The sequence below is a fragment of the Drosophila ficusphila genome, unplaced genomic scaffold, assembly GCF_018152265.1.
Source record: "Drosophila ficusphila isolate 14025-0441.05 unplaced genomic scaffold, ASM1815226v1 contig_791, whole genome shotgun sequence".
Lineage (NCBI taxonomy): Eukaryota > Metazoa > Arthropoda > Insecta > Diptera > Drosophilidae > Drosophila > Drosophila ficusphila.
Genome location: NW_025064737.1, coordinates 24,849,356 through 24,874,482, shown reverse-complemented (window position 1 = coordinate 24,874,482; position 25,127 = coordinate 24,849,356). Strand labels below are relative to the sequence as shown.

Sequence of the window (25,127 nt, the reverse complement as noted above, 5' to 3'; positions counted from 1 at the left end):
CCCCTTCAGCACCCCCCTGCTCCCCCATCTCGTTATGAATTTTTAAAAGTCTGCGCGCCGAATACCCCTCACCATCCACTCTTAGTTGATTGAAACCAATACTTTTTACACACGCAGCAGGCAGTTTGTTAAGCTGTCGAGTTAGTATATACAACATCCAGATCGCTCTTGGATCTCATCAACTGGCCACGCCCACTTCACGTCACCACAGATAACCGCCCCCAGACACCCACTTAATCACACACGGACACACACAGACACAAACACTTTCACGCACACTGACCACCTGGCATATGCTTCAATTTGAATTTGATATTGACTTTGAATGCGAATCCTTTTTAAGTAATGTCTGTGATTTGTGTTAACCGAACTTAGTACTAATCATTCACCAATTTCCACGTATGAGATTCTTTCAAGCGGTTCAAAAAAACATCAAGGGAACACCAAAGGAAACAATCGAGGATTCATTCGGCCATAGAAAAGCCTTAATTAAAATCTAAAAGCAGCAGTAAATGAAAGTCCCGCCGAAGTACTTACAATTTTTGAGTTACCCAGTCGAAGCCTTAAATGACGAGTTAATTCGAAGTAATTTTGGTTTAAGTGTAATTTTGATTTTGATTACGTGGACTTGGTGAGCAAACCCCACCCAGCCAGAAAACCCCTCGTCTTGCTCCTCTCTCTCACTCTCTCTCTCTGTCTCTTGTCTCTCTCTATATATTATATATATATACATATACGCATACTTGTAAATTGTTTAATTGATATGGATTGATTGATTGATGACTGACCTTGAATATATATATATAAAATCCACCTATACGACATGTATACCTTATATTAATGAATATGAATATTTATGTAAAGGATTACCTTTTACTTTCTCTTTTGATGAACTTTCGATGATGTAATAATAAGCGAATGAACTGAATTGAATTTTTACTTTGATATTTATACCTCCAAGCATACACACCACCACAAGTCACACCCAGACACCCGCAAACACATATACAAATATATCTCTATACGTATATTATCCTGCCGGAAGTTGCTGCCGTTCGTTCCTCGTTCGTTCGCTCGCTCGTTCGCTCGCTGATTGATGATTGATGATCGTGGTTTGCCAATTACAATACTACCTACCAATATATAAATACTATATACTCGTACTCCCCACACACTCTCCACAAGATTTCGATGAGCTGAGTCATGATTTGTTATGTGGTGCAAGCGGCATTCGAACGTTTTATTGGAGTTTTACTTTCAACTCATTTTCGTTTCGATACTTGTGTCCAATATATCTACATCCACACAATATATATTATAATATTAACCAAAACGATGAATTATCCTACAATCTAGCCACTAGTGTACGCTTCATCCAGTGCATAATGTAATGTTAAACTGAATGTCTTTCTTGTGATAACCAAAGAAAAGTCCCCACAGAGAAACTGAAACTCTAACTCCATCTGACACCCCCAACACCTGTCCCCGAAAAAATTAACACACTTTGGAGACTCTGACACACTCTACACACGGCATTTCATACATTTTCCAAACCCTTGCTCCCCGATCATGGCACACACTGCGCATACTTGATATGTCGATTCGCCTAGTTGCACCACCACCCTCTAGACATCTCTCTCCCTCTCTCTCTCTCTGTCTCTCTCGCACTGACGCGGAACAGATGCCACTGAAAAACTCATTATAAATTAATTAAGCAAGCAATTAATAATTTCACGTTCAATTTAAGTTTGTAAATGAATTAATGTTTTCCCAACACCACCATACCACCACTTGCACCAGAGACAAGAGCAAAAAACAGCCGAAAAACTAGCCACATGCCCGCCCCAAAAAAAAGAAAACCAAGCCCCCTCCCAACCACTGCAACATTTTTTCGAATTTTCGTTGTCGTAGCCTCTAAGCCAGGCATAATTACCCGTGCATTTTAACACCCTTAGCCCCTTAGAGCTTCAGATGTGCACCACCTCGTACTCGTTTTTGTACTCGTACTCGTACTCTCACACCCCCAAAAGTAATTTACATGCGGCAACAAGCAACTTCGTTTTAGCGTTCTTTTTTTTCCGTGTTGTTGCCAACTAGTTGGAGAGAGAAAAGTTTTTAATTGTACATACATACCTTTTTGCGTTCTCAGTTAATTGCATTTTTAAATATTTTAGCTAGCGAAAAAACATTAACATAAATTGACTGAAATTGAATTAAGCATTTTACCTGCAGCATATTATAATTTTGTATTATTATTATTCGCCATTCTCTGTCTCTCTCTCTCTCTCTTTATCTGTGTTTCTATCTGTCTCGTTTCTGTCGCCCGTTTGTTGTTGTGCTTTAATTTGAAACCATTTTTCTGCATTGGCCAAGTTGATTTCGCTTTTGTTACCAGTGATTATAAGTTTTCTAGTTGCATTATGATTTCACCGGTCCGTCTCACCTTCTCTGCACCAATCTTGCACAAAAAACACAAATAAAAAGCTAGTTTGCACTCAGCACCACTTTGATTAAAAGTTTTTATGGTATCTGTAGACTAGGCATAAGAGATTTTCCAGCTGAAAAGCGCCTTGTGAGCAATCAAACGAACAGCAAGTTTATTTCCACCACTTTCTACTTTCAGTAGAATTCGTAATAGCGTAAGTACTTGAAAAGCTCCTCAAAGAATTCCAGAAACATCGCTTCCTTTAACATTGAGTGCGTTTCAACCCGAATATATGCTGATAAGATGATATGCAGATATGATTCATTCCCCTCGATAGTTGACTCCTACGTCATTGCCTTCTTATGGCCTCGTTATTTGTGAGCCTGCCTTCAACGGAGCTTTAATGGCTCATTGCACTGGCAAACACACGGCGACAGACCGAAACATACTGACAAACAGGGAAAAGAAGACATAATGCTGGGGCATTAATTTTATTATATGTTCTGCCGGACTTCCTTGCCGTTCTCGTCCTCCTGCGACATTTGCCTTCTGCTGCTCAGGCGTGGGAAAAAGAAACTCGGAAAATGCGGAGTAAAATTATTATCCAGCTCAATGGTGGCGAGCACTAGCAGCACCCTATAAAAAGAACACAAAGGTTTTATTTATTCTCCGATTCATAAAAAACACATTTAACAAATGGTTTTCATGTACACAGAACTTTAAAAGTGCAGATGTACTTTTTTGTGGCTGCCATTCTGTTAGTTAATTATTAATAATATAATATGATTAATATTAAACAATATTTGATATAATTTTCGAGTTCGAAAAGGCATCTGCAGTTCAGTGACCGACTTTAATAAATTTTATTATTTTATGTTCGTTGTTTCCGTCTGAGAGGTCCCGAATCTTCGACGAGCAGCATGCAGATTTTATTGTATTTCGCTATAAGTTCAATGCACCATAAATTTCCAAAAATGGATTTATGTTGCACAGCCGCCCTTTCTGCTCCTCTGCTGCTCGCCCCGCTCCCCGAAGCCATAATTTATTGTGTGTGCACTTCCGCACCGAGTTCATCGAGCCAGTCGATGGCCGTCGCCTTAAAGAGTTTAATTCAGCCATTTGGCAATGAGTTGTGTCGGAGAATCGGAAAACAATTCGAGCAAGAGCCTGGCAGAGGAGCGGAGGCAGGAAAGTTTACTTCTGGGCCACAAGCCACGTGAAACAAAACAAGTCGGGAACATAAATCCCTGCAGCTGCTGCAAGAAGCAACCACTTCTGACACCGCCGCCTCCCACTTGCAACTTCCAACTAATGACAGGCCCCGCAAAATGAAGAAACAATGCGCGCATAAATTACCCTCAAGGCGGTGCCCGAAATTGCACAGCAATGGCTTGGAAGCGAAAACTAAACGCAGTGGCAAAAAGAATCTCAACTGACAGGGGAAATGCGGAAGGACTAGGGGGGATGGGATGGAAAAGTGTATGGAAGGGGGAAAAATCGCTGGTGCAGTGGGATTAAGGAAAACAATGGCGCATCAAATTACAGCTAACAACAAACAGCGAGTCGAACTCGCCTTGGCAGACAACTGCCACGCCCATCGAACGAACTTTGCATTGTCGTGGTTCGGTTTTTGTTTCAAAGTGCCACACGCCGTATACGCAATTTGCTGCCATGTGTTTGCGACGCTGTTTGTGTTTGTTTGTGTATGTGTGTGTCTGTGTTTGTGTGAGAGTGTTGTCTATTGTAATTTGGCGCTATTATTAAAAATCCTTTATGACGCCTGGCAGCGGCAGCAGCAGCCGCTCAGATTTCAGTAAACGCATTCTGTGCGCTCTAATTGCGCCATTAAAAGATGACAAACAAAATCCCCCGGACTCTGGATTCCACATCCCAGACTCCAGAGCCTGGCTCATCCGCAGATTCTGGTTCGGTTCCATAGTCTATAGTCTTACAGGGCTCCGAAGACAAAGGCGACGAGCAACGGCGAACGGCAGAAAGGCATTTAATATGCTTTTTTATGCGATGCCGTCGCTCCTCCTCGCTCATCCCTTCCCCTTTTTTTTCGGCACTTTAGCGCGGATGTCATAAATGGCATGCTCCATGGGAAAGTTAAGTTTCCGCCGGCTGTACCACTATAAATGTAATTTATGTGTGCGTGCAAGGCTCTCTGTTTGCAGGTGCATTTTATTTTTTAATATGCTCCAGGCAAACACAACACATGAAATTTGAATTTTACGGCTTGCCGTCTTCCTTTTGTCGGTTGGCCAAGTAAACTAGTGAATTTGCACAACTAGTGGCCGCACAACTAACTCAAACACGCATTCCCCTCCGCGTCTTTTTCACCTCAGCCAGGATGCTGTGTGTGCTTAACCTGCGCTTAATGTACTCGTTTTTGTCATCAGTGGAAATGCAACATCGCGGAATTAAGTCATTAATGTTGACAGAATTTTTTGACAACACACCACACAACAAACACAGAGTTTAATGGCAGGTGTTACGCTTTCCGATACATTTTATTTAGATCCTAGTTTAAAGGTGCCTTTAAAATAAATGGGTTCCTATACCTTTTGAAAAGATCCACAATTCCTTTCAATTGGGTTTTTAATTCACTAAAAGGCCTCCATAAAAACAAACAGAAACTACCAGGTGTACCGGAAAGTCCTTGCCGGTTTTATTCGGAAAGAAACTCGTTAATTGTTAGAATATGGTAAAAAATATTTTATTCAAAGTATTGCCCATCGCTAGCCACACATTTTTCCCAACGTTCTGGCGATTTATGGATGCCACGCCAATACCACTCTTGGTTCTTCGTGGCGAACCATTCATCAAGCCATTTTCCGACTTCCTCGTAGCTGGCGAAGTGTTGCTCTTTGAGTGCATGCGCCATCGATGAAAACAAGTAGTAATCGGAAGGCGCCACGTCTGGTGAGTAAGGCGGGTGGGCTAGGATCTCCCAGTTTAATGTGTCCAAGTAGTTACGAACCAATAATGAGTTGTGCGCCGGTGCGTTGTCATGCTGGAAAACTAACTTGTCGTGTCGCAGCCGGAATTCGGGCCTTTTTTCGTTGATGGCCTGGCGTAATTTGATTAGTTGTCGATGGTAGCGATGTGCATTAACTGTTTCGCCCGGTTTCAGCAGCTCATAGTACAGCACACCTTGCTGGTCCCACCAAACACACAACATTGCCTTCTTGCCGAATCGATTGGGTCTGGCCGTCGAAGTTGATGGTTGGCCGGGGTCAACCCATGATTTTTTCTTCTTGGGATTCTCGAAATAGATCCACTTTTCATCCCCAGTAACAATTCGATGCATTCAGCCGCTTTTTTCTTTTGATGGAACATGAAAATCATCACTTCCCGCAAATGGCCATTTCCAGGCACGAAATTACTCATTTTCAAAGGCAAAAATTGGCAAGACCATGATAAATTTTCGATTGTTGTTATGCACTGTTTTGACACTTATATCAGTGGCAAACAAAACGTCATAGAGGTTATTAGCAAAAACAACGCGTGTGGGCTGGCGACATCTATTGGGAAAACCGGCAAGGACTTTCCGGTACACCTGGTAAATAATAATAAACAAGACCTAATGATGAACTAATTTTAAAGATTGCAGAATATGGCCCGCTCGTTTTATCCCTTTTAAAATTCAATGAAAGCCGCAAAAACGGCTTCGTCTTAGATATGCCGTGCCTGGATTTCCCTTTTTCCCGCTAACGCGGCCTTATTGAAAAATTAAACTTGTAATAAAATTTAATGACTTGGCGGTTTTTAATAAAAAGCGCCAACGCCTTAACCAACAGAGGCGAGCGGAAATGCCCGCAATTTAAGCGCAAATTTGTGTTCATAATCACAATTTTGGTACCTTTTTTTCCCTTGCCAGTGCGGTAATGACCACACAGAAACAGAAACACAGAAAATTTGGGCTTTCCTCGGCCTCGACCTCTAACTTGGCGGTGGCGGTGCGTGCAATAAAAAGTAACGAGCCTGTTAACATTAAGGCAAACGTTTGCCTTTCACTTTGGTCAAGAAGTCAGGCGGAGGCTGAAACACAGAAAAGCCCACGGAACAGGGGGCAGGACCTCGCAGGCAGGACCTCACAGGACTGCGACGGCGATGGCGATGGCGACTCATCGACGTTAAGTCGGGGCGTTAATATTTAAATTTATATTGCGGCCGGGCTCTGGTCACGGCAGTCGCACGGTGCCGTTTGGCCATCAATTCTGCGTTTAATGCCTGCGCAAATATTTGCGCAATCAGCAAACAAAACAAACGCCGGCCAACCGCCGACTGTCGACTGTTTAAGCAAAGCAATTGACCGTTGCCCAGGACGCCAGGATACACCAGGATACGAGGACACAGTGTGTATGGAGCGAGACACAGGGGGATCAGGGGGTGGCGATGAAAGCGACACGGCCGCAACTTGTATTTCCTGTTGATCCATGTTCGTGTGCGCCGTTAAAGCGGAAGTCCTTGCAGGTGCGAAGCCCTTCTTTTTTTCGCCTGTCTCGTGCTGTAAATATCTGTGTTAATCATTTAATTAAACTGCGCTGGCCCTGCATATTTTTCGGACATACATTTCGGTAATTTATGGCGTGATTTGGGTCTCGACAATTACTACTTCAATATGCTATCTTTTATGGGCCATTACGGCGTATTTACAACGGGGCGTATGCGCAATATTTCGACAGCAAATAAACCGTTGCATACTTTTTCGGGCCTCCCCGTTTACCACAAAAAACTGGCGATTTATGTCCGACTTCAAATTAAAAATAAAATAAGGACTATTTGGGATGCAACATTCTAAGTAAATAAGCTTTTCATTATAATTTACTTTGATATATAGATCTCGCAAACAGTCACTTCCAATATTTTTTTTTAAATAATAATAAAAGTAAAGTTTTCTTTTATCTGGGTAATATTGCTTAACAAATCAGATATTAAATTTGTTGTTAACGTAAAGGTAAAGCTCAATATTCCTGTTCTGCATGATTACTCCGAATTCACAATGGAAAATTGCACAAGGACATTTCCTTGGAGAAAAAATAAAGCGCTGCACACTATTTTGGACATCTTTTATGCACTACAGCAGCGTGCCGTTTTATTTAAATCTGAAATAAGAAAGTGACAGCCCCGCAGCTCCCCGCGAATGCCAGAGAATAAGAAAGCAAGCCGTAAACATTCCTGCACTTTCGCAACGGCAGAGCTGTAAAAAGTTTTCGGTAAACGCATTTCAAACACTCGCCAAGATAGTTATTACAATAGTGAACAAAGCAGCAACAACAAAGGCATGCGTGTGGGTGGGGAGTGGGTGGAAAGTGGGTGGTAGGTCGGTGGCTGAGTGGGTGGGCAGCAGCTGTGGGAAAACTTGTATCATTTCCCCCCAAATGAAATGCGGAAAGAGCAGGGCCATCTTGCAGTTCTTACACAGCAGCACAAAGTAATATTTACAAAAGAATATTCTTTTAAATTTATTTTTTCTCTTCGGCATCTCTACTTTGTAGTGTTGTGTATGGCAGATAGAAGCCATTTTTGAAGTGCAGTTAGCTTTGATCGGTGTGTGAGTGTGCGTGCACTGAGGGAAAGATTTCCTAAAACCAAATACATTTTTATATTTCTTATATAACTTTATATGATTCATTTTATCCGATGTTCTAGTCAAGCAAAGAAATAATTGACTAAAAAAATGTAAAGAGTAGGATGATGAAACAGAGATAGTTTCCATGAATTTATTTGTTCGAATTTGCATAGCTTTTTTTCTCTGTGTAGCAGATAGGTCGGTGATTTGGGTGGCGGATGTTGCCGAGCTTAGCGGAAGCCTGGCTGCAACTGTCGTTGTCGTTGTCGCTGTCACTGCTCACTCTTTATCTGAATCTCTGGTCCTTTGCCCCCATGCTCCTCCGAAAACCCCGCACCACTCTGGCTGAACTCAACATCCGCTGGACAATTGATGAACGCCTTTGTTGTTGTATGCAGAGTGGATTCCAGTTGAACTCCAGTGGCTGTCCTCATCCTCGTCCAAGTTTCGAGCAAGTTCAGTTACCATTTGCCGTGTGGAAAACTTTGTGCAGTTGACATCCAAAGGGGAAGTGGTGCGGCGAGGGCTCAGCCATTTTTATCCTAAAGGTCCTGCGGATCGTCGCCTGATGTTTTTCGTTTCGTTTCGCGCCAGCAGCAAAAGTGCCGAGTTCAAAGTTTTGTTTACAAAGTTTTCAAATTTTTGTGGCACTGAGTTGAACTTCCGCCTTCCCCTTTCCCCTTTTCCCGCTTTTCCTTCTCGTTCTCGTTCCCAATTTTCCCATTTCCGGCTGCTGTTGATGATGTTGCTACCGCTGTTCCGCCGCTCCCTGATTTTTTGTGGAGCCCTCTGGACAGCGGCGGCGGCAGCTGGTCTTCGATTCGCAGTCATCCATCATTAGCCACAATTATGTGGCAGCTCTATTAAATTTCCATCAATTTGCGAGTGCAGCAGCTAAACTAAATGATGCAGAAAACGCTGTGGCAGTGGCATGCAGCTGGGGTGTGGCACTCGTGATCTCGAGGACGAGGACGAGGACTCGACGTGCAGACACATCCTGCGGCTGCCTCAAGTCGTCATTGCGCGTAAAATTATGTCAATGCCTGTCAACTTTTCCGTTGAGCCAAGTTGCTCGACAAGTGCACCCTGTAGTGTCTTTGAGAGTGCATTGAGTGAGCGACTGAAAGTTTTCCTTAGCCCCCAATGCCCCCATTGCCCCTTCCCAGTGCGTTTTTTCCCATCGCGGCTTTCATGTGTGTTATTGACTATGCATAAAGTGCATTTACAGTGCTTCCCGGACAGAAGGAAGCTGCCAGGATGGGAGAACAGTTGCGCTTAATGCCGCCGAGGGGGCGGAAACTTTTTTAATTTAATGTAAAAATTACCTACCACGCCAGCCGCAAACGCATACAGAAGTCACTGAAAGTCCTTTAAGGCGACAACTTCGTTTAACCCAACTTAATGCAAACTTGGCGCTCGCTTTTTCAAATTAGCCCGGTTAATTAGCGTAATATGCATGTGTAACTGTGTGTGTGTGTGTGTGGGTGTAACGTCGCTTGCAGCTTGACTTGCAGCTAAAATTTAATAAGTTTCGCTCGCCAATTAGCCCATCCCCTTAGCCCCGCCTGCCTGCAACTGCATCCTTGCATGAAACTCCCAACGAATTAACCCCAAAAAGCACCTGCTAATTGTAAGTGGAACGTTTTGCATATTCATTGTCTTGAGGCTCACGAGGCGCTGGCCAATTCCGGATCCGTTTCGTTTCTGCACCTAGATAAGCCACCCAGAACACTGTGTAAATACTTACTATAAGTAGTCCACGAATGCTTGATTTTGTTTCATTTGATTTTACTGTACCTCTTGAGCACCACGTAGTCCAGTCACTTGAACGTGAGTCGAGCCTATCTATAGCTATATGTATATATGAACAGTCGACTGAGACATCAGTCTGTCAGTGACCAAAAGAAAACACAGTAAAGACGAAAGTCAACGGACGCACTTCCCGATCCCCCGAGAAATATTCAAACCGAACACCAACTCACCAACTCACAACACGACACCTACGTATACTCTTCTTAAGCAAAGATATTTAAATACTTATATCATACACAACTTATATGATAAGTGTCTATTCTTTTCCTTTTTCGTCTCTTTTTACGCTCTGACATTTCATTTTCCGATAACAACAACCAACCAACCAACCAAACAACCAACAACCAATGCGCATTTAACCAACACACGCACACCACAATTGTAATGTGAACTACAACCCACCGAAACACCACCACCCACCACCCGCCACCCACAACACCACAACAACCCCTCCGATAAAAAACCACAACAACACCACAAAAATCAGAGCGTGCCGGTGCTTCGAACATTTGGCGGTCATCACATCGCGTAGCGCGAACGGGAGCGGGAAGTGGGCGTGGCCAGTTCGCCGTCGACAACGATAGCCACGCCCACCGGTACGCCGCCCCTGCTGCCGCCGCTGCCCAACTCCTTTGTGGCGATCAAGACGAAGTCGGACTGCAGCAGCAGCAACCACAGCAACAGCAACAACAGCAACAGCAACAACAGCTTGACTCTGCAGAGCGGCAACAACAGCTTCAAGTCCAGCGGTCAACGGAAGTCCCCGCAGCCCCCGCCGCTGCCCATGAAGAACGGATCCAAGCAGCAGCACCAGCAGCAGCAGCAGCAGCAACAGGAGTCGCACTACCAACATCTGAGCTACCAGCAACATCCCGGCGGCAATACGCGCAACACTCTCGATCGCAAGCAGCAAAACAACGGCGACTACTGCACCCAGATCAATCCGCACTATCTGCAGACTTTCGATAGCTTGGACCACTACAGCGTGGCCACTATGCAGCAGCAGCCGCTGCGCAGCCAGTCCAAATCGCAGATCTACAGCTACGGCAGCAGCGGCACCGCCAGCGACAACAGCAACCACAACCAGCAGCACGTGCCGCACCAGGCGCACCAGCACTACCACAGCAGCAGCAACATCGCCCACATCGAGCACCACTACCACCCGCAGCACGGCGGCGATCGCTACAGCCACCCGCACGTGCAGCAGCAGCAGGTGCACCAGCAACACCAGCAGCAGCAGCAACACCACAGCCTGAAGCACACCAAGCACGGCAAGGGGCACAAGAACGGCAAGCACGGCGCGAAGGGCGCCAACAGCAAGTCGCAGGATGACTTCAAGATGTTGCACAAGCAGCAGCAACAGCAACAGCAGCAGCAGCAGCAAAAGTGCAGCGGCAACAGCAAGTCGGCCAAGCGCAACGGTTGCAGCAACCAGGTGTTGCCGCTTCCCCCGCAGCAGCAGCAACAGCAGCACTACTCCAGCTCCAGTGATAGCCTACCATTTGATAATAATTATTATTAGACACTCGCACACTCAGGCACACACACACCCACTAACACTTATTATCATTGAAAAGGATAAAGGGTGTCCCAAGAATACAGCAGTCTAAGTATTATATCATTAACATAAATTCACTAAATATTGATTTTAAAATACACACATAGATTTACCCATATACTCATATATTCTATTATTTATAATTTGTCTAACACAACCAGTTTGCAAACTAATTTATATTAAATTTTCTACAGTACACAAATATGATATTTTTTTAATAATTGGCAGACACTGAGTTCTCACTCATTTCAAAGGCACTCACATTTTATGCACATCAATTAATTCCTGTTTTAGTTATTTTACATTGTAGTAATTGGATAATCATTAATTAATGTCCCAATGAAATGAGAATCCTCCGGAAATTCTGACAAATTCGCATATACTCTAAATATTGACCACATTTTTGGGACATCCTTTATGTACCTGTGTTTGAGGAACGCACACAATTACAATTCCACACATTTGTGTTCGCCAAATGGTTGAAAGTTTTCATTTAATTGAGAGAATTCGCAAACAGAATTTGAGCTGCAAGATGCATTCCTGATTGCAATGCAAATTTGATTTTGCGGCTCCAGGAAGACGATTCCTGGCATTTTTTACAGCTGCCGCATCAGAAGGCTCAGGAGGTGGAGATACATAGGTGTTTTGAGTGCCAACTGTTTGGGCAGCTTGTTGTTTTCGAATAATAGCCTCTAAATGAATTGAATTGAATATTTACCTAGTCTATAAACTAATTTAGTTCTTAGTCAATGTCGGATCGCAATTGAAAGCCATTTCAGATGGCAGATACAGCTTATTGTTAATTGTGTATATAGAATTTGTAAGCGTATAGCACTAGTTATATCTATTGTAGACTTAAGACAGGCCCACCAGTTCCCAGTCCCGCTGACCCTTTAACCTCTGACCCCTTAAGCCCTGAACCCCTGACCTCTTGACTCCAAAAAAAAAAAAAGCTCACCAGCCACCAACTTTGCGCACCCGAAAGCAGAACGTGTTCTTTGGCCCCTCAACTCGGCTAATCAGATTTTGTTTATTTGTTTCATTAACGAATTGCTTGAAATATCTGCCAACAACTCAACTCAAACCACACAACAACAACTACATCAACAACAACAACATCGACACACCCAAAACCACACTGCTTATGCAAACACCCCCAGTCGAGTTCCCAGGCGAGGAGCAGCGGCCACGACGAGCTGGGCAACCTCCTGTGGCAGCAGGACTCGTGCGAGTTCCTCGAGCAGTTTCCCCCACCGCCGGCGGCTGTCCCGTACCGCCCCTGCGTCACTGCCACGCCCCCGGCCACGGGCACGCCACGAAGACGCTGACGCGCCACAACGCCGACCTGTTCAGCGGGGACCTGGGCATTCCCGAGATCAACACCCACGTGGGCAGCGTGGTGCACACGTTCGAGACCCTGGCGCTGCAACGCCGCCTGGCGGAGGAGGAGGACCGCCACCCGGACCGGGAGCTGAGTAAGTATGACAGTGGCAATGTGGCTGGCACCACCCAGAGCAAGTACAGCCAGCTGAAGCGCCGCTCACAGGAGATGCGCCAGCGGCTGGTGCAGCAATTGCACCGCCAGCGCTTGCAGCAGCAGCACCACCAGCTGCAGCAGCAGCAACACCAGCAGCACCACCAGCAACACCAGCAAAGAGCACGCTCACGAACACAGTCGCAGCCGCAAAAGCAGCAATCCTTGCACGAGGGGGTCCTGACCAACAGCTGCAGCACCCAGACGCTGGCCTCCAGCTTCTGGCAGCAACCAACTCTGCCGCGATCGCAGGATCGCTCGCGGGAGGAGCTGCAGCAGTCCACCTTCGATGACTATCGCAAGAACCTGTTCGGCACGCTGCGCAAGCACGCCAGCCTGGAGGACAACGAGGAGCTGCAGGACGAGTCCTTCATTGTGAACGCGGCCTTCGACGAGATCTTCTCCTGCTACGACGACGAGAACGAGGACGACAAGGGAACGCAGACGCAGACGCAAACGCAGACGCAGACGCCATCCAACACCGACGATCTCTTCGAGGACGAGCACATGCTGGTGAGCCTCAGTGAGCTGGACGACGAGGTGTTCGCCAGTCGGGCCCAGACGGCCTCGACCACGCCCACCGCCAGTGCAGGGGCGTTGGCGGTTCGAACGCCCAAGCACAGCACTCCGCAGCTGAACCTCAACAAGTACCCCGCCCCCTCGCCGCCCCGCTCGCGCACCCTCACCAATCTGTTCGAGCGCCTGAAGCCGCAGGAGCACAAGAAGCTGCAGAAGTACTCCGGCGAGGCGGCGCTAAATGCAACGGAGGACTTCAACCGGGGCTCCACCGTCAGCAAGTCCTTTGTGCAGCAGCTACGCAAACCCTCCCACAAGCAGAAGCGGGCACCCAGGCCGCCGCCCAAGCCGCAGTCCCGCTCCCAGGTGGCCATCGCCCACGTGACGCCCCTCCGCAAGGCCCTGATCTTCCCCAAGCGGTCCAAGTCCTCCAGCGAACTCCTGCTCGACGATCTGGGCGTGCAGGCGCGTAAGTATCAGCGCAGGATCGAGCAGGGATCGGCGCTGTAGACAGGACCAGTGGGCACCCCGTTATGCACCCGTTTCTCACCCGTTGACCAGTTGCTCAGCCCCACCTAGATATTAAAACGATTCCATTTCGCATTTCGTATTTCCGTTTACCCAGAGGCGACGCTTTTGTAGACTAAGTGACCCCCACCAAGCCAATCCCAAATACAAAACGACCCGACCCCTTACCTTCGACTCCGATCAAGACCCAAATCCGAATCCGATGTAGATGTGGAAGGAGTGCAGCTATCCCGCCGCCATAATGGAAGACAAAGATACGACCCGAAGCAAATCCAAAGAGAATTGAGCCATACGTGGAGTAGCACCCGAACTAAAGAACTAAAATAATTTCGTAACTTACCCGTAACTTACAATTAAATTAAGCCAACGTACGTTACTCGAAATGCATGAAAATCAAATCAACGGATGACTAACCGTATTTATATATACAAGCATATATAAATATATACATATACATTACTGTACAAATAGGATCGCAGATGCCCCGAGATCGGGTATAGATATGGAAATATGAAAAACTGAAAATCAAACGACAAACAGTGCTCTCAACCTAGTAAATAACGAGTACAATTTGTCTCTTCAATTATTATTTAACTTCATCAAGGAATATACCATAGTCCCGATATACATCTATACATTATTCGGATATATATAGCATATAACTGCGTCACTTGTTGTAACTTGTAGGATAATTGCAAAATCAAAGCAAATGTAAACCAATTACAAAAAGGAACATTACTAACTCTTACCTGCATGCAATAAAATATTTGAAAAAGTAAAACCAAGCACAACATTTTTGGGCGGGTGCAACGTAGATTTCCTTTATAATCAGTAACAAACATTAGTCAAACTGAATCAGGGAATCATGGCTCTCGAACAGTCCAGTAGGCGTTGGCTGGACGCAAGAGCAGCTTGTAAAGTCGAATGGCTGGACGTCCCATTATCGGATTAAGGTTTTGCTGGGCAAAGTTCCACTTCAGAAGGAAGACAATGCTGGGAGAAGAGAATACGGTTGGTAAATGAAAGAGGTTTGTATGCAATTCCAACTCACAATCGCTCGGGGCCACACAGACTGCCAGGACAGCTGTCGTGCAACTCCCACGGCACTCCCGCTGGCAATCGGGCGATCTCCTGCTCCCACAAGGACCAACTGTAGCGGGCGGTGTCCTTCTCCATTTCCCAATCCAGATGGGCGGTGGGGCTCTTCAGCACGAACCGCTGCGCCTGGAAGGTGCGAGTCGTCCTGTCCACAAACTCCATCACGAAGAGCAGCTCGTGGTCGCGCGAGTGGGTCAATGCGTATAGTTTGTCGGTGCCCAGGAAGTACTCTCCCGCCTCGATGCTGTTGTAGCCATCGCGGTACTCCTGCGCAGTGCGGTGAGTGCCGTTGAATCGCTGTAAGACCAGCGTCCAGCCGCCCTCGTTAAGAGCCTGTTCGCAGAATACGTCGAACGGCTTGCTGCCCTCCTCCAGTTGGATGCGGGTGTAGCCGTACTTTTGAGTCAGCGCACAGTTGCGCAGGAAGCCCAAGTCCTGCCTAGTTTCCGCCAGCTTCTCCGTGGCATTGGCCAGGCGATTAAGCACGGCCGTCTGCTGCTCAATCTTCTCCTTCAAGTTGCGCACGGCCCCGGACACAGAAGCGGTGCTTGCAATCCTATAAGTAAGTTAATTAGAATACCATTTTGTGAACTTTGAAGCTGTAGATGCCTATTGGCCATCTTATAACTTAAAACCTATCTACATCCGTTGATATTCTTACCCTGGCAGTTTAACATGAACTCCGCGCTTTCTACGATGGGATGAGAGGCTGCCCTCCGCACAAAGCATCAGCAAAATTATTCCAAAGACCACACGACTTTTGTACATCTCTTCGCTTTGAGAACTCGAACGTTTGTGGGCTCCAATCCTAACCTTTACATTCGAGGAAGCCTCCGAATCCACTGATAAGGCAGCTGATAGCTTTTACCTTGACCGCGAACTGAGTGCGTTGGCCAAAATCGGCGGCTGCAGCTTATCACTGTGACGCCCCTTGACGCATCTCGTGCTTGCAGAGCTGCCCCGCCCGACTGAAGGTCTTGTCGCACACTTTGCAGCGATGCAGCCCCCAGTGGACCATCAGTGATCCGTTGGTTTTGAAGGTCTTGGGGCAGAGATCGCAGGCGAAGGGTCTTTCTTCGCTGTGCTGGCGCATGTTGGCAGCCAGGCTGGAGAAGGATTGTAGCCACTTGCCGCTTTTTGGGCACCTGTATCTCTTCACCTGAGCTCCCGCACCCGGCCTGCAGCGCATGTGGCTTTTGAGGCCACTGAGATCCGTAAAAAACCGCAGCTCGCATTCATACGTGGAAATGGAGGCATGAACTTTTAGCATGTGGAAACATAGTGCCGCGGATTGCTGGAAAACGGCCCCACAAATCTGGCAGTTGTTGTTGGTCACTTCTGTACGTTTTGCCTTGCAATCCTCTGTAGCCGATTGCAGCATCTCAATGAAGTCGCTGGGATCCAGAGAAATGATTTCATCCGCATGCAGGGGTTCCTCCATGTCCAAATGTTCTCTGGAAGCCTTATCCTTTAACCTTTTCTTCGCCTCCGCGCACTTTTTGCGAAACTTGGCGGCGATGAGCAGTTCGTTGGTGCACTCCTGGCCCAAATACTTTGAATGTCCATCTTTGAGGTCCACCTTCTAAAAAATGAATGCGTAAAGAAACTGGAATCACTCTGGAATTCAATAAAAAAAAAACTCACTTTGAGGTCTCCACAAGGTGGAGGTGGTCACCCAGGATTCTTCCTGTTCCAGGCAAACTCGGCAAAGAAGTCCTCCAAGTTGCAGAGACATTGTAATCGTTTTTAAACGGTTTTATAAATATTTTAGTTCAAACGCCGGTGAGAGTCAAGATAGCGGCGCAGCAAGTCTGAATAACAAACCGAACAGCTGATTGCTCGGTGCAGACTTTAACGGACTTTTCCCCAATTAAATTTGTTCTTAATTCAAAACTCTACACAAATTGTTCTCTTAACCGTTTGGTTACGGCTTTGATTTTTTGCTGGCCTAGGACATTGATGATTTTGATTTAAATACCAATTTTTTCTTATTTGGCGCGCACAGTATTTTGTTTAAAAATGGGCGCACAATTTCAGTGAAAAGTATCGATAACCCAAAACGGTAACAGTATTTTATTTAAAAATAACCGCACAATTTTAGTGAAAAGTATTGATGACCCAAAACGGTAACACTTTGGGGCTTTATATTTTGTTGCTGGAGCTTTGACGTAGGAAAAGTCGTCCCTTTAGTAATTTAATTGGAAATCCATCTCAAGAAAATGCCAGTGAAAAAGGCAATCGCCGAAGCCCAGGTTAGAATGAAACGAAAAAGAATCCTCAAGAAACCATATTATGAGCAGCTTAAAATCGAAACATTTCAGTTACCGGCCGGAAAAGGAAACTGCGTCCTCTGCGCAATCGCAGCGGAAAGGATCTGTCAGCGTTGCGGGGACTTCTACTGCTCCAAAGACTGCCAGCTGAAGGACTGGCCACGTCATCGCTACATCTGCTTTCCGCTGCCTGCCTTAGTGAGTCCCTCTTCCCATTCGGTGCACCAGGGCAGCGGGGAATTATCTCCAGAGGCAGCCTGTTTGGTTCGTGCCGATAAAACCGAAGCGATCGTTGCATCTCAAGCTCCTTCTCCGATACTCAATCCTAACCCAAAGCGCGATAGTATCTGCAGTGGCATTAGCAATGCTAGCAGCCTCACACCCAAAAACAATAATGCTCCCGCTCCGATCGCACCCTCCATCAATTACGTCTCAAATAACAGCGACAACAAAGCGAAAAACAAAATTACCTCGCCGCCAAAACCGATCATGCCACCAAGCAAGAGTCTTGTGTTCATCACTGCATTCCGATCCGCCAATCGTTGCTGTATCCGCGATGCCAGCGAAACTGCTGACAAGGCATATACCCAAATGTGCGAGAAGGTTTGTATATATTCAGATTTCTGTACCCCCAAAATAAAACAAAGAAACACAATCCGTATAACCGGAAAGCGTTTGGCTTAAAAGTTTTCAAAAAATTGTATTAAAAATTAGAGTACAGTTTTTTTTTTTTGCCAAACGAATTTTAATTTTTTAAGTTGATGTTCCTCACTGCAGCATTTACCAACGGAAATACAGTACTTTTTGATATTGAACAATTTTAAAACCTCCACAGGTCAATGCCATGGGAAGTCAGCTACCCAGAGTGGCTAAGCCACGTCCTGGTTTCTGCCTGGCCTATCACAACGGGATGTTCCTGCGGGCCAAGATTACGCCCCCATACAACAATTACTCCGCCAAAATACTATTTGTGGATCTGGGAGTCGTCAAGTCGAGATCAGTCTCGGACATGAGGGAGATTAATGAAGAACTGCTGTCGCTGCCCTGCTTCAGTGTGCAGGTGCAGCTCAAGGATGTGCCAAATTATGCCATCACCGACGAAGTCATCGCATTCGTATCCCAATTTGAGGGCGCAAAGTATGTGGCAGTTTATCAAAAAACACCCGGTGCCATCTATGTGGAACTAATTCATCCGGAGACCAACATTTCGCTAAATGAAAAAATAAATGAGTTCTGCGCCAATAAGGTAAATTTGTTTAATACCGTAAACAAAGAGCCTTCTAAGCAGCAAAACTCAACAACTGGACATATGTCCAATAAGCCTCAAGAACCTTTAGCTGTTCCTGGAATTAGTCATAATAACCAACCTAAAAGGGAAACCGTGTGCCAGGATGTTTTAAAAAAGGTAGAGACTGAAAAGGAAAAGAGTTTCAGCGAGTTAATCCCGCTAAACTCTAAAGCCATATCTTCATTGACGGACAAAAATAATGTTACACCCAACCTGCAGAATTCCCTAATTGGGTGCGAGTCAAATACACCCAAACAAACTAAAATGGTTTCTGATATCGAAAGTAATGATCCTTTAAAACAAGGGTCTCCGACAAAAGAGACAGTGGATCAGAAAACTTTAAAAAGTATAGGGTCTAAAATTGATAGTAAAAGCGATTCCGTTCAAGTGGAAAAGTTGATTACCGCTGACGAGCATTTAAAACAAATTAATCCAACAAACCTCTTTACCGAGTTTTTCCGATTCTACAGTAACAAATCCGATGATAAAGACCAGGTTGTTGTTCCAAGAGAAATCTTTTCTGATTTTTTACGTTCCCACGTAAACGCCATTGATGCTCCTCTATTCAACACTTCAGCTGAAAATAACAATACAAAGATTGAACCAAAGGCAGATGAAATCGTCCAGACTTCACAGCAAGAGCCAATCGCTGAAGAAAAATCTAACAAACTCAAGTATAAAGAAGACTCCAACTGTGCTCTTGGATTAATAGATAGTGAAACACCCAAAAAGGATGAAAAAATGACTGCTTCCAAATCATCAAAACCAGATGATGAATATAAAGATTTTTTTACGAAATGTTTGACTTCAACATCTACTTTGCCTAGTGCAAATGTAAATAGTGAAAAGCCGGATCAAAAAGAATTATCAAACCTGAATGAAATATTGGATTCTCTGTGCATCGCTAAAACAAAACCACAGGAAAACGGAACTGTAGGGACCAAAAAGGAACCTGTGCTGAAAGCTGTGAGTAGGTACTTTTAAGTGTAAACGTAAAATATTTATTTTTATTTTTTTTAGCCGTTTGATCTACGCCGCTTCTCAATTGAAAGTAAGGATGGAATCAATGTATACGTCGTGGACAACTCCAAAATGGCTCGAGGAATTTTTGGGGCATTTGACAGCAAGTACGCCACTGAATTTTCCTCCTTGCACTCTCGCCTGTCGGTAATCAGTGACTCGGAGCCGTATAAGCCAGCGTAACTATTTCCTTACTATCTCTCAAGTTATAGTAAGTGTTTATATTTTTGTCTCCTTTGACAGTCTTAGGGAATATATACTAGCCAGATTTGAGGATTCCTGGTATCGCGGCAGAGTGGAGCAGATTATTTTCTCAAATCAGTCGACTCTCTACCGCGTGTTGTACCTGGATTACACAAATGTGGAGGATATATCTGAAAGCGATATTCGGCGCTATCCATCGGACTTCAACACTCCTTGTAATACCAACCTTTGCGTTATTGAAGGTTCGTTACATTCTTCGATAAATTCTAATTGTTTTCTAACATTTAAATGTTATCTTTACAGATTTTCCACATAAGACGAATGCAGCACAGATTTCCTATTTATCGGAGGCCTTAAAAGTTCACCAACAGGTGCACGTTGATGACGTTAGATATATCAACAATATAGCGATGATCAAATCCCGAGCGCTAATCAACAAGCTCATGAGTTTGTAATCCGTTTGTAATGCATGACTCCCAGAGTATTGGTTATGAAAGAGATTCATGTTTACTTTCGTCGAAATCATTTTATGGCTGATACAAGACTTTGCCACAATCTCCAACCAGACCAAATAATAACGTTTTTATCAATTAAAAACATTTATATATAAATAAATTCAATAAAATAACAACGTTAAAAGCTGTTAATACACAATTATTATGTTCCCTAGCTAGCTGCCGTTGATTCGCGATTTTTGCATTAGAAATTACACACAACAGGGTTACAACAGATTAAAAGACGTGCACAAAGGGTTTTAGTTTGGTTTTTGTTTCTCGAATGTTAAATGGTAGAGAAAGCGGGTCAACAACGACAAGGCACTGTTTGGTGTGGCTCCAAGGCTATGGTTCCGGGCAATTAAACGTTCTTCTTCATAGTCATTTCGTGGGCGGTGCGCAGGCGACGTCGCAGCTCGTTGGGGAAGCGCTCATAGCACTTTTTGCACACCGGCTTTTCGTCGTACTCGTAGAACTTGGACTTCTGTGTCATCTTCGTATCGCACACAGAGCAGGCAAAGTGGTGAACACACCAGGCCTTGTTGAGGGCAGTGAAAACTGTTCAAGAAAATACGGCATCAAAGAACATCCACTAGCTTATTTTTGCAATGTACTCACCATCGCCTCCGATGACCTGGTTGCAGACGAAGCACAGGTTACCGAAGAGCTGATGATAGTGCGTCTCGCAGTAGGCCAATCCCCGTTTCTCGTAGTGCCGGTGTCCCAGGAAGGGCTTCTCGCACTTGGCGCACACAAAGTGCTCCACATGCCAATGCTTGCCCAACGCCGTGACCACGCGCTCCTCAATTGGCCGACGACAGGCGCCACATATGGGAATACCCATTTTATCGTGGCAACGGAGACAATACAATTCGTTCTGTAATGATGTAAACAACAGTCAGTTCCATTACACTTTGGGAACTTTCATAAACCAACCATATCGTTTGCAGCCAATCCTGGTCGACTCTTGACCTCTCGAGCCGTCGAATCCAGTTCGGTACCACAGGCCGTGCAACTGAAGTGATAGCCGTGGTAGACTTCGCCCCGGAATCGCAATGGCTCCTCGTCGATGAGGCCGCTGAAAAGAAGGCAAATTAGCAACGTACATTTTCGCACTGACTGTCATAACTCACTGGCATTTTTGGCATACATAGCGGCCGGTGATCTCCGCCTTAACCTTGGCATTGCACTCGTGGCACAAGGCGCGGTTCTGGTTCTTGATAAACCCGCAGTCGGCCAGCTCCTTGGCGCACAGTTGGCAGCGGAAGCACTGTGGATGCCAGCTGGCTGACATTGCCTTGATGACCCGCCCGATGACGAACTCGCCGCACTTGTTGCAACAGGGCGCAAAAAGCACGTGAAAGTCGCGCTCACAGTACTTTCGGCCTTCGAACTCGTAGAAGATGCCATCCTGGAAGGGTCGAAAGCACTGAGCACACCTAAAATATGATTTCATATTATTAACCATTAAAAGAAAAACCGTATTCTAAAATGAGAATCTCTACAGAATTAAAAAAATGAATAACTTTTGATAATCATATTATGGAAAATAGCTCTTGCATTAATCATGCGAAATTTTTAAACGAGAATAAAAACACTTATCGCTTACTTTCTTCAAACATTTTTAAAAGCAAAAAGGAAAAATATTTTAATCGCATTAAAATAAAAAGTTGTAAACATTTTTCAGAGTAAATTTAGCCTCTTTGGACTTACACAAAGCATTGGGTGTGCCAGAGTTCTCCATTAGAGTTGACAATCTTTTCGGTAGGTTCGAATCCATCGGCGCAACGAGTGCAATGCATTGCACCCAGCGACATGTTTGCTGCCTGGACTCTGGAAATTCACGAGAGGATTTGCATAAGTTATTTGTATAAGTGTAATATTCCAGGAGCCTTTACACTTCAGCCTTAGAATACATCATGATGGAAGCTTAAGCACGAAGGAACACAACTTTAGGGCAGGGTTTTAAGTGAGAAACTGGACAAAACAATGAGACTTATCGTTTCGACGACTCTGTCGGCGATGGCTGAATCACATTTCAGTCTGACTGTCCAGTCAAAGAGCTTTTTGGCATTCCTTTGACTTGCAGCTTTCGTCACAGCGAGTCTCGCATGTCAGTTGGACATCAAGCGTTAAACGGTGCGGGTGTGAGACTTCAGTGATGGGTAAGATATCAATTTTTATCAGGTAGAATGCAATATACATATAGATATATATGCGCAAAAAAGATTTCGATATGTAGTTTTCTACCTGATGGTATAGGCAGCCATGATTTCAAAAATATAGGAATGAGACCTGGCTTGACGTAATTCTGTAATCTTGAATCGTCTTTATGCATGATATATATGATTATAACATGATTATAACTTGATTATAACATCTGATAGATAGAGGTACGTAGAATTGACATTCACTTAAAAATTCCGTCACTTTGAAATCGGTTAAAATAATGTTGTGGGCTCTGACAAGTGCAATATTGTGTCACCTTTTTGTCAAACATAAAAGAACTGGTAAGTCTGGAACTCTAATAAATCAATTAGAAATTGGCGACGTTATACGCTTCGGATGGGCGATTTTGAGAAACCTTTCATAACCATTACGATCATAACCATTTGACTTTTTCCAAATCAATACTTTGTAATGTTTTTTTAAGGATTAGTCATTGTTTGCTCACGATGTCCAACATAAAAATGGGAAAAGTTACAATTTTAATGAATGAGTCTCAAGTTCGGAACTAGAATTCGATTTTGGGTTTGCCGCCAACACAATAACGGCCCACTCATCAAATCCGACAAACACAGACGCAGAAACAAATAGTAAACATCACACGGACACGTTCGCACACAGTCCCAAGTGGCGGCGTTTAAAAATAAGTTTGAATGTGGCCATGACGTCATCGATGGAGTAAACATCTGGCAGGAATAGTGCATCCCATAGGGGTCTAATTTACCCGCATGAGTTCCTGGCGGTAAAAGTCGGATGCGGGCATAAATGAGTGACATTATTAGCCTTTAACAGTTAATTTTTCTAGTATTTAGCGATATGCGAAATAATGCGAAAGGGCCACGATGATTTTTGGGTTGCCAAATGATGCAATAAATGGGCGTTTTTAAAGCCAAGGACGTTTGAAAAGTGGAGCGGAACATTCTTCTTACTGCACGGGCGGCATTCTGTGGATTTTTCTTTTAGCTTTTCAACTGGCTTTCACTTGCGATCGGCACCTGTTGCACCTGGTCTACGACTTTTTTGGATCACGACGAGCGAAACACTGCAAAACATATAGAAATGATCAATCTGTGCCTTCTGGCTTTCCGGGATGTCACTTTGGCGCGCTTCTAGCCAGATCCGGTTGATTTCCAGCAAAGTAGACAAGCTGCACATCTCTCACTCGGCACAAAAACAACAATGGGCCTTGCCAAAATGGGCAAAACATTGGAATTTCTCTAATTACACTTGCCATTCGCTTAGTTGATCAACATATTTAAAAGGAAAAACCTTTCTACCTTTTAAGAACACTTTTTAATTAAAGCCTCTGCTTGAGTGAACAAATTGTTAATTAATTAACAGCTTCCGTGGAAAAAGACGCAGAAAAACCAACTCTATTTGGGCCTAAAAAATCCCAATAAAATACCTGTCTATCGATAACGTAATCAGATCAAGCGTAAGGTAGCCCTGTAAAATCAATCGAGAAATAACCTAAGCGCCAATTCAAAATTATAGTATCTACAAAACTCGTTGCGATTAGTGTTTATTACCAAAATATATTGTTAAAGAACTTTACTATTTACGGCGCCAAGCTTATCACTTGCTGGCATTTTTTGTTCTTTGTCTCACGCTCTAATCAACTGCTGACCAACTGTTGATTTTTTTAGAAAAGGTTTCGTAACGCATTCTTATCAGTAAAACTGACATATATATAAGCAGTCATGTACAATTTGTTTATAAACAAGCGCTGCTCTCATGTTAGTTTGAACTGCAAACAGCAGGAAACCCCTTGACATTGAACTTGATTGATTTTCATGCAATGTTATTTTGCACTAAAGAAAACAATAATTCAATGTCGCATTCCCATTTTATGATCATCAGTATGCATAAAAAGCTAATTTTTAAGTGATATTATATAGAAAATTAAAAAAAAAAAAAAACAAGTCTTGTCCTTTCGTAAATATGTTTGTTTTCAAAGATCTTTACTTTAAAGTTTATTATTTAAATTGAATTTCCGGTAAAATGTATTTTTGAGTGCACACCGTAGGCACATATAAATGCATTATTTGTATGTTTTAATTGTTTTACCGAACGGTTGTTTGCCTGTATTTGTTTGCGCCAAACTTCCGCCTTGTGGGTGTGAGGGTCATATTTTCGTAACACCCCTCGCCGACTTCCGCAATGTGAAAAGAGATAAAACCTCCAGCTGCAGTTTCGGGTTTGCTTTATTTGTATCGCTTTATGGAGCGTTGTCCCGTTAAAACGGGTTGCCAGGCGAATCGATCAGCGCTCTTTGTTTATCAATCTCACTCTTTTGTCAGTCGGCTTTATTTGTTATTATTAAATGAGTTTTTTTCCAGCATAACAAAACAAACAAGGAGGGCGGCAAGGCCGTAGAGCGTGTGAGCGAGACGGCAGAGCAACAAGCCCCATAAGAACAACATGGCTTCCACTCCACATACCAATACCATCCAAAAACACTTAAAGAAACTCCATAGGAAAACAAATACATACGAGTATATGTATTAAACCACTTATTCTCAGTAACAACAAATTCTTGTTGAGATTAGTTACGTTTATTTATAGCAGCAAACAAT

At 44.3% G+C, this 25,127-nt stretch overlaps 5 protein-coding genes across 8 annotated transcripts in view; 2 read left to right on the top strand and 3 right to left on the bottom strand.

The window, feature by feature from the left end:
• Window positions 1–14,732, top strand: part of LOC108097521 (irregular chiasm C-roughest protein) — a 115,413-nt gene extending 100,681 nt beyond the window's left edge. The window contains 2 exon segments of the mRNA XM_043209067.1: window positions 12,534–12,620; window positions 12,623–14,732. Of these exon segments, the coding sequence (XP_043065002.1) occupies window positions 12,534–12,620; window positions 12,623–13,933 (1,398 nt within the window). The 3' untranslated portion in view covers window positions 13,934–14,732.
• Window positions 14,733–14,812: 80 nt separating this feature from the next.
• Window positions 14,813–16,821, bottom strand: LOC108097522 (angiopoietin-4-like). Its single transcript, XM_017199854.2, has 4 exons — window positions 16,694–16,821; window positions 15,711–16,631; window positions 15,003–15,605; window positions 14,813–14,944 (listed from the first exon to the last, which is right to left on the bottom strand). The coding sequence occupies exons 2-4, from the start codon at window positions 15,815–15,817 to the stop codon at window positions 14,815–14,817; spliced, it is 840 nt and encodes a 279-aa protein (XP_017055343.1). The 5' UTR covers window positions 15,818–16,631; window positions 16,694–16,821; the 3' UTR covers window positions 14,813–14,814.
• Window positions 15,966–16,784, bottom strand: LOC108097403 (zinc finger protein 470). Its single transcript, XM_017199657.1, has 2 exons — window positions 16,725–16,784; window positions 15,966–16,631 (listed from the first exon to the last, which is right to left on the bottom strand). The coding sequence occupies exons 1-2, from the start codon at window positions 16,782–16,784 to the stop codon at window positions 15,966–15,968; spliced, it is 726 nt and encodes a 241-aa protein (XP_017055146.1).
• A 356-nt stretch (window positions 16,822–17,177) lies between the features above and the next one.
• On the top strand, window positions 17,178–20,309 carry LOC108097718. The gene is made up of 6 exons (XM_017200210.1): window positions 17,178–17,301; window positions 17,371–17,922; window positions 18,155–19,573; window positions 19,628–19,806; window positions 19,871–20,073; window positions 20,135–20,309. Exons 1-6 carry the CDS (start codon window positions 17,269–17,271, stop codon window positions 20,284–20,286), a joined length of 2,538 nt encoding a protein of 845 aa, XP_017055699.1. The 5' UTR covers window positions 17,178–17,268; the 3' UTR covers window positions 20,287–20,309.
• A 269-nt stretch (window positions 20,310–20,578) lies between these two features.
• LOC108097719 (LIM and senescent cell antigen-like-containing domain protein 1) lies at window positions 20,579–23,952 on the bottom strand. 4 transcript variants are annotated; one of them, XM_017200213.2, is made up of 7 exons: window positions 23,829–23,932; window positions 23,481–23,593; window positions 22,039–22,158; window positions 21,459–21,764; window positions 21,262–21,403; window positions 20,944–21,202; window positions 20,579–20,883 (listed from the first exon to the last, which is right to left on the bottom strand). In XM_017200213.2, exons 2-7 carry the CDS (start codon window positions 23,492–23,494, stop codon window positions 20,687–20,689), a joined length of 1,038 nt encoding a protein of 345 aa, XP_017055702.1. In that variant the 5' UTR covers window positions 23,495–23,593; window positions 23,829–23,932; the 3' UTR covers window positions 20,579–20,686. The 4 variants fall into 4 exon arrangements, with proteins under 4 accessions (XP_017055702.1, XP_017055703.1, XP_043065004.1 ...); XM_017200214.2 differs by lacking the exon at window positions 23,481–23,593 and having other exon boundaries at window positions 23,829–23,952; XM_043209069.1 differs by lacking the exons at window positions 23,481–23,593; window positions 23,829–23,932 and adding an exon at window positions 23,783–23,799.
• Between the last annotated feature and the right edge of the window lie 1,175 nt (window positions 23,953–25,127).

What these genes read in the sequence shown, in the direction of transcription:
- LOC108097522 (XM_017199854.2), bottom strand. Translation starts at nt 15,817, where the DNA reads ATGTACAAAAGTCGTGTGGTCTTTGGAATAATTTTGCTGATGCTTTGT. An exon ending in GTTCATGTTAAACTGCCAGG is followed by an intron (nt 15,606 to 15,710) that starts GTAAGAATATCA and finishes ACTTACTTATAG; the next exon opens with GATTGCAAGCACCGCTTCTG. An exon ending in CTGTGTGGCCCCGAGCGATT is followed by an intron (nt 14,945 to 15,002) that starts GTGAGTTGGAAT and finishes CTCTTCTCCCAG; the next exon opens with CATTGTCTTCCTTCTGAAGT.
- LOC108097403 (XM_017199657.1), bottom strand. Translation starts at nt 16,784, where the DNA reads ATGTCTCTGCAACTTGGAGGACTTCTTTGCCGAGTTTGCCTGGAACAG. An exon ending in TGGAACAGGAAGAATCCTGG is followed by an intron (nt 16,632 to 16,724) that starts GTGACCACCTCC and finishes TTCATTTTTTAG; the next exon opens with AAGGTGGACCTCAAAGATGG.
- LOC108097718 (XM_017200210.1), top strand. Translation starts at nt 17,269, where the DNA reads ATGCCAGTGAAAAAGGCAATCGCCGAAGCCCAG. An exon ending in AGGAACCTGTGCTGAAAGCT is followed by an intron (nt 19,574 to 19,627) that starts GTGAGTAGGTAC and finishes TATTTTTTTTAG; the next exon opens with CCGTTTGATCTACGCCGCTT. An exon ending in CAACCTTTGCGTTATTGAAG is followed by an intron (nt 20,074 to 20,134) that starts GTTCGTTACATT and finishes TTATCTTTACAG; the next exon opens with ATTTTCCACATAAGACGAAT.
- LOC108097719 (XM_017200212.2), bottom strand. Translation starts at nt 22,246, where the DNA reads ATGATGTATTCTAAGGCTGAAGT. An exon ending in TATGTATGCCAAAAATGCCA is followed by an intron (nt 21,404 to 21,458) that starts GTGAGTTATGAC and finishes CCTTCTTTTCAG; the next exon opens with CGGCCTCATCGACGAGGAGC. An exon ending in CCAGGTCATCGGAGGCGATG is followed by an intron (nt 20,884 to 20,943) that starts GTGAGTACATTG and finishes TTTCTTGAACAG; the next exon opens with TTTTCACTGCCCTCAACAAG.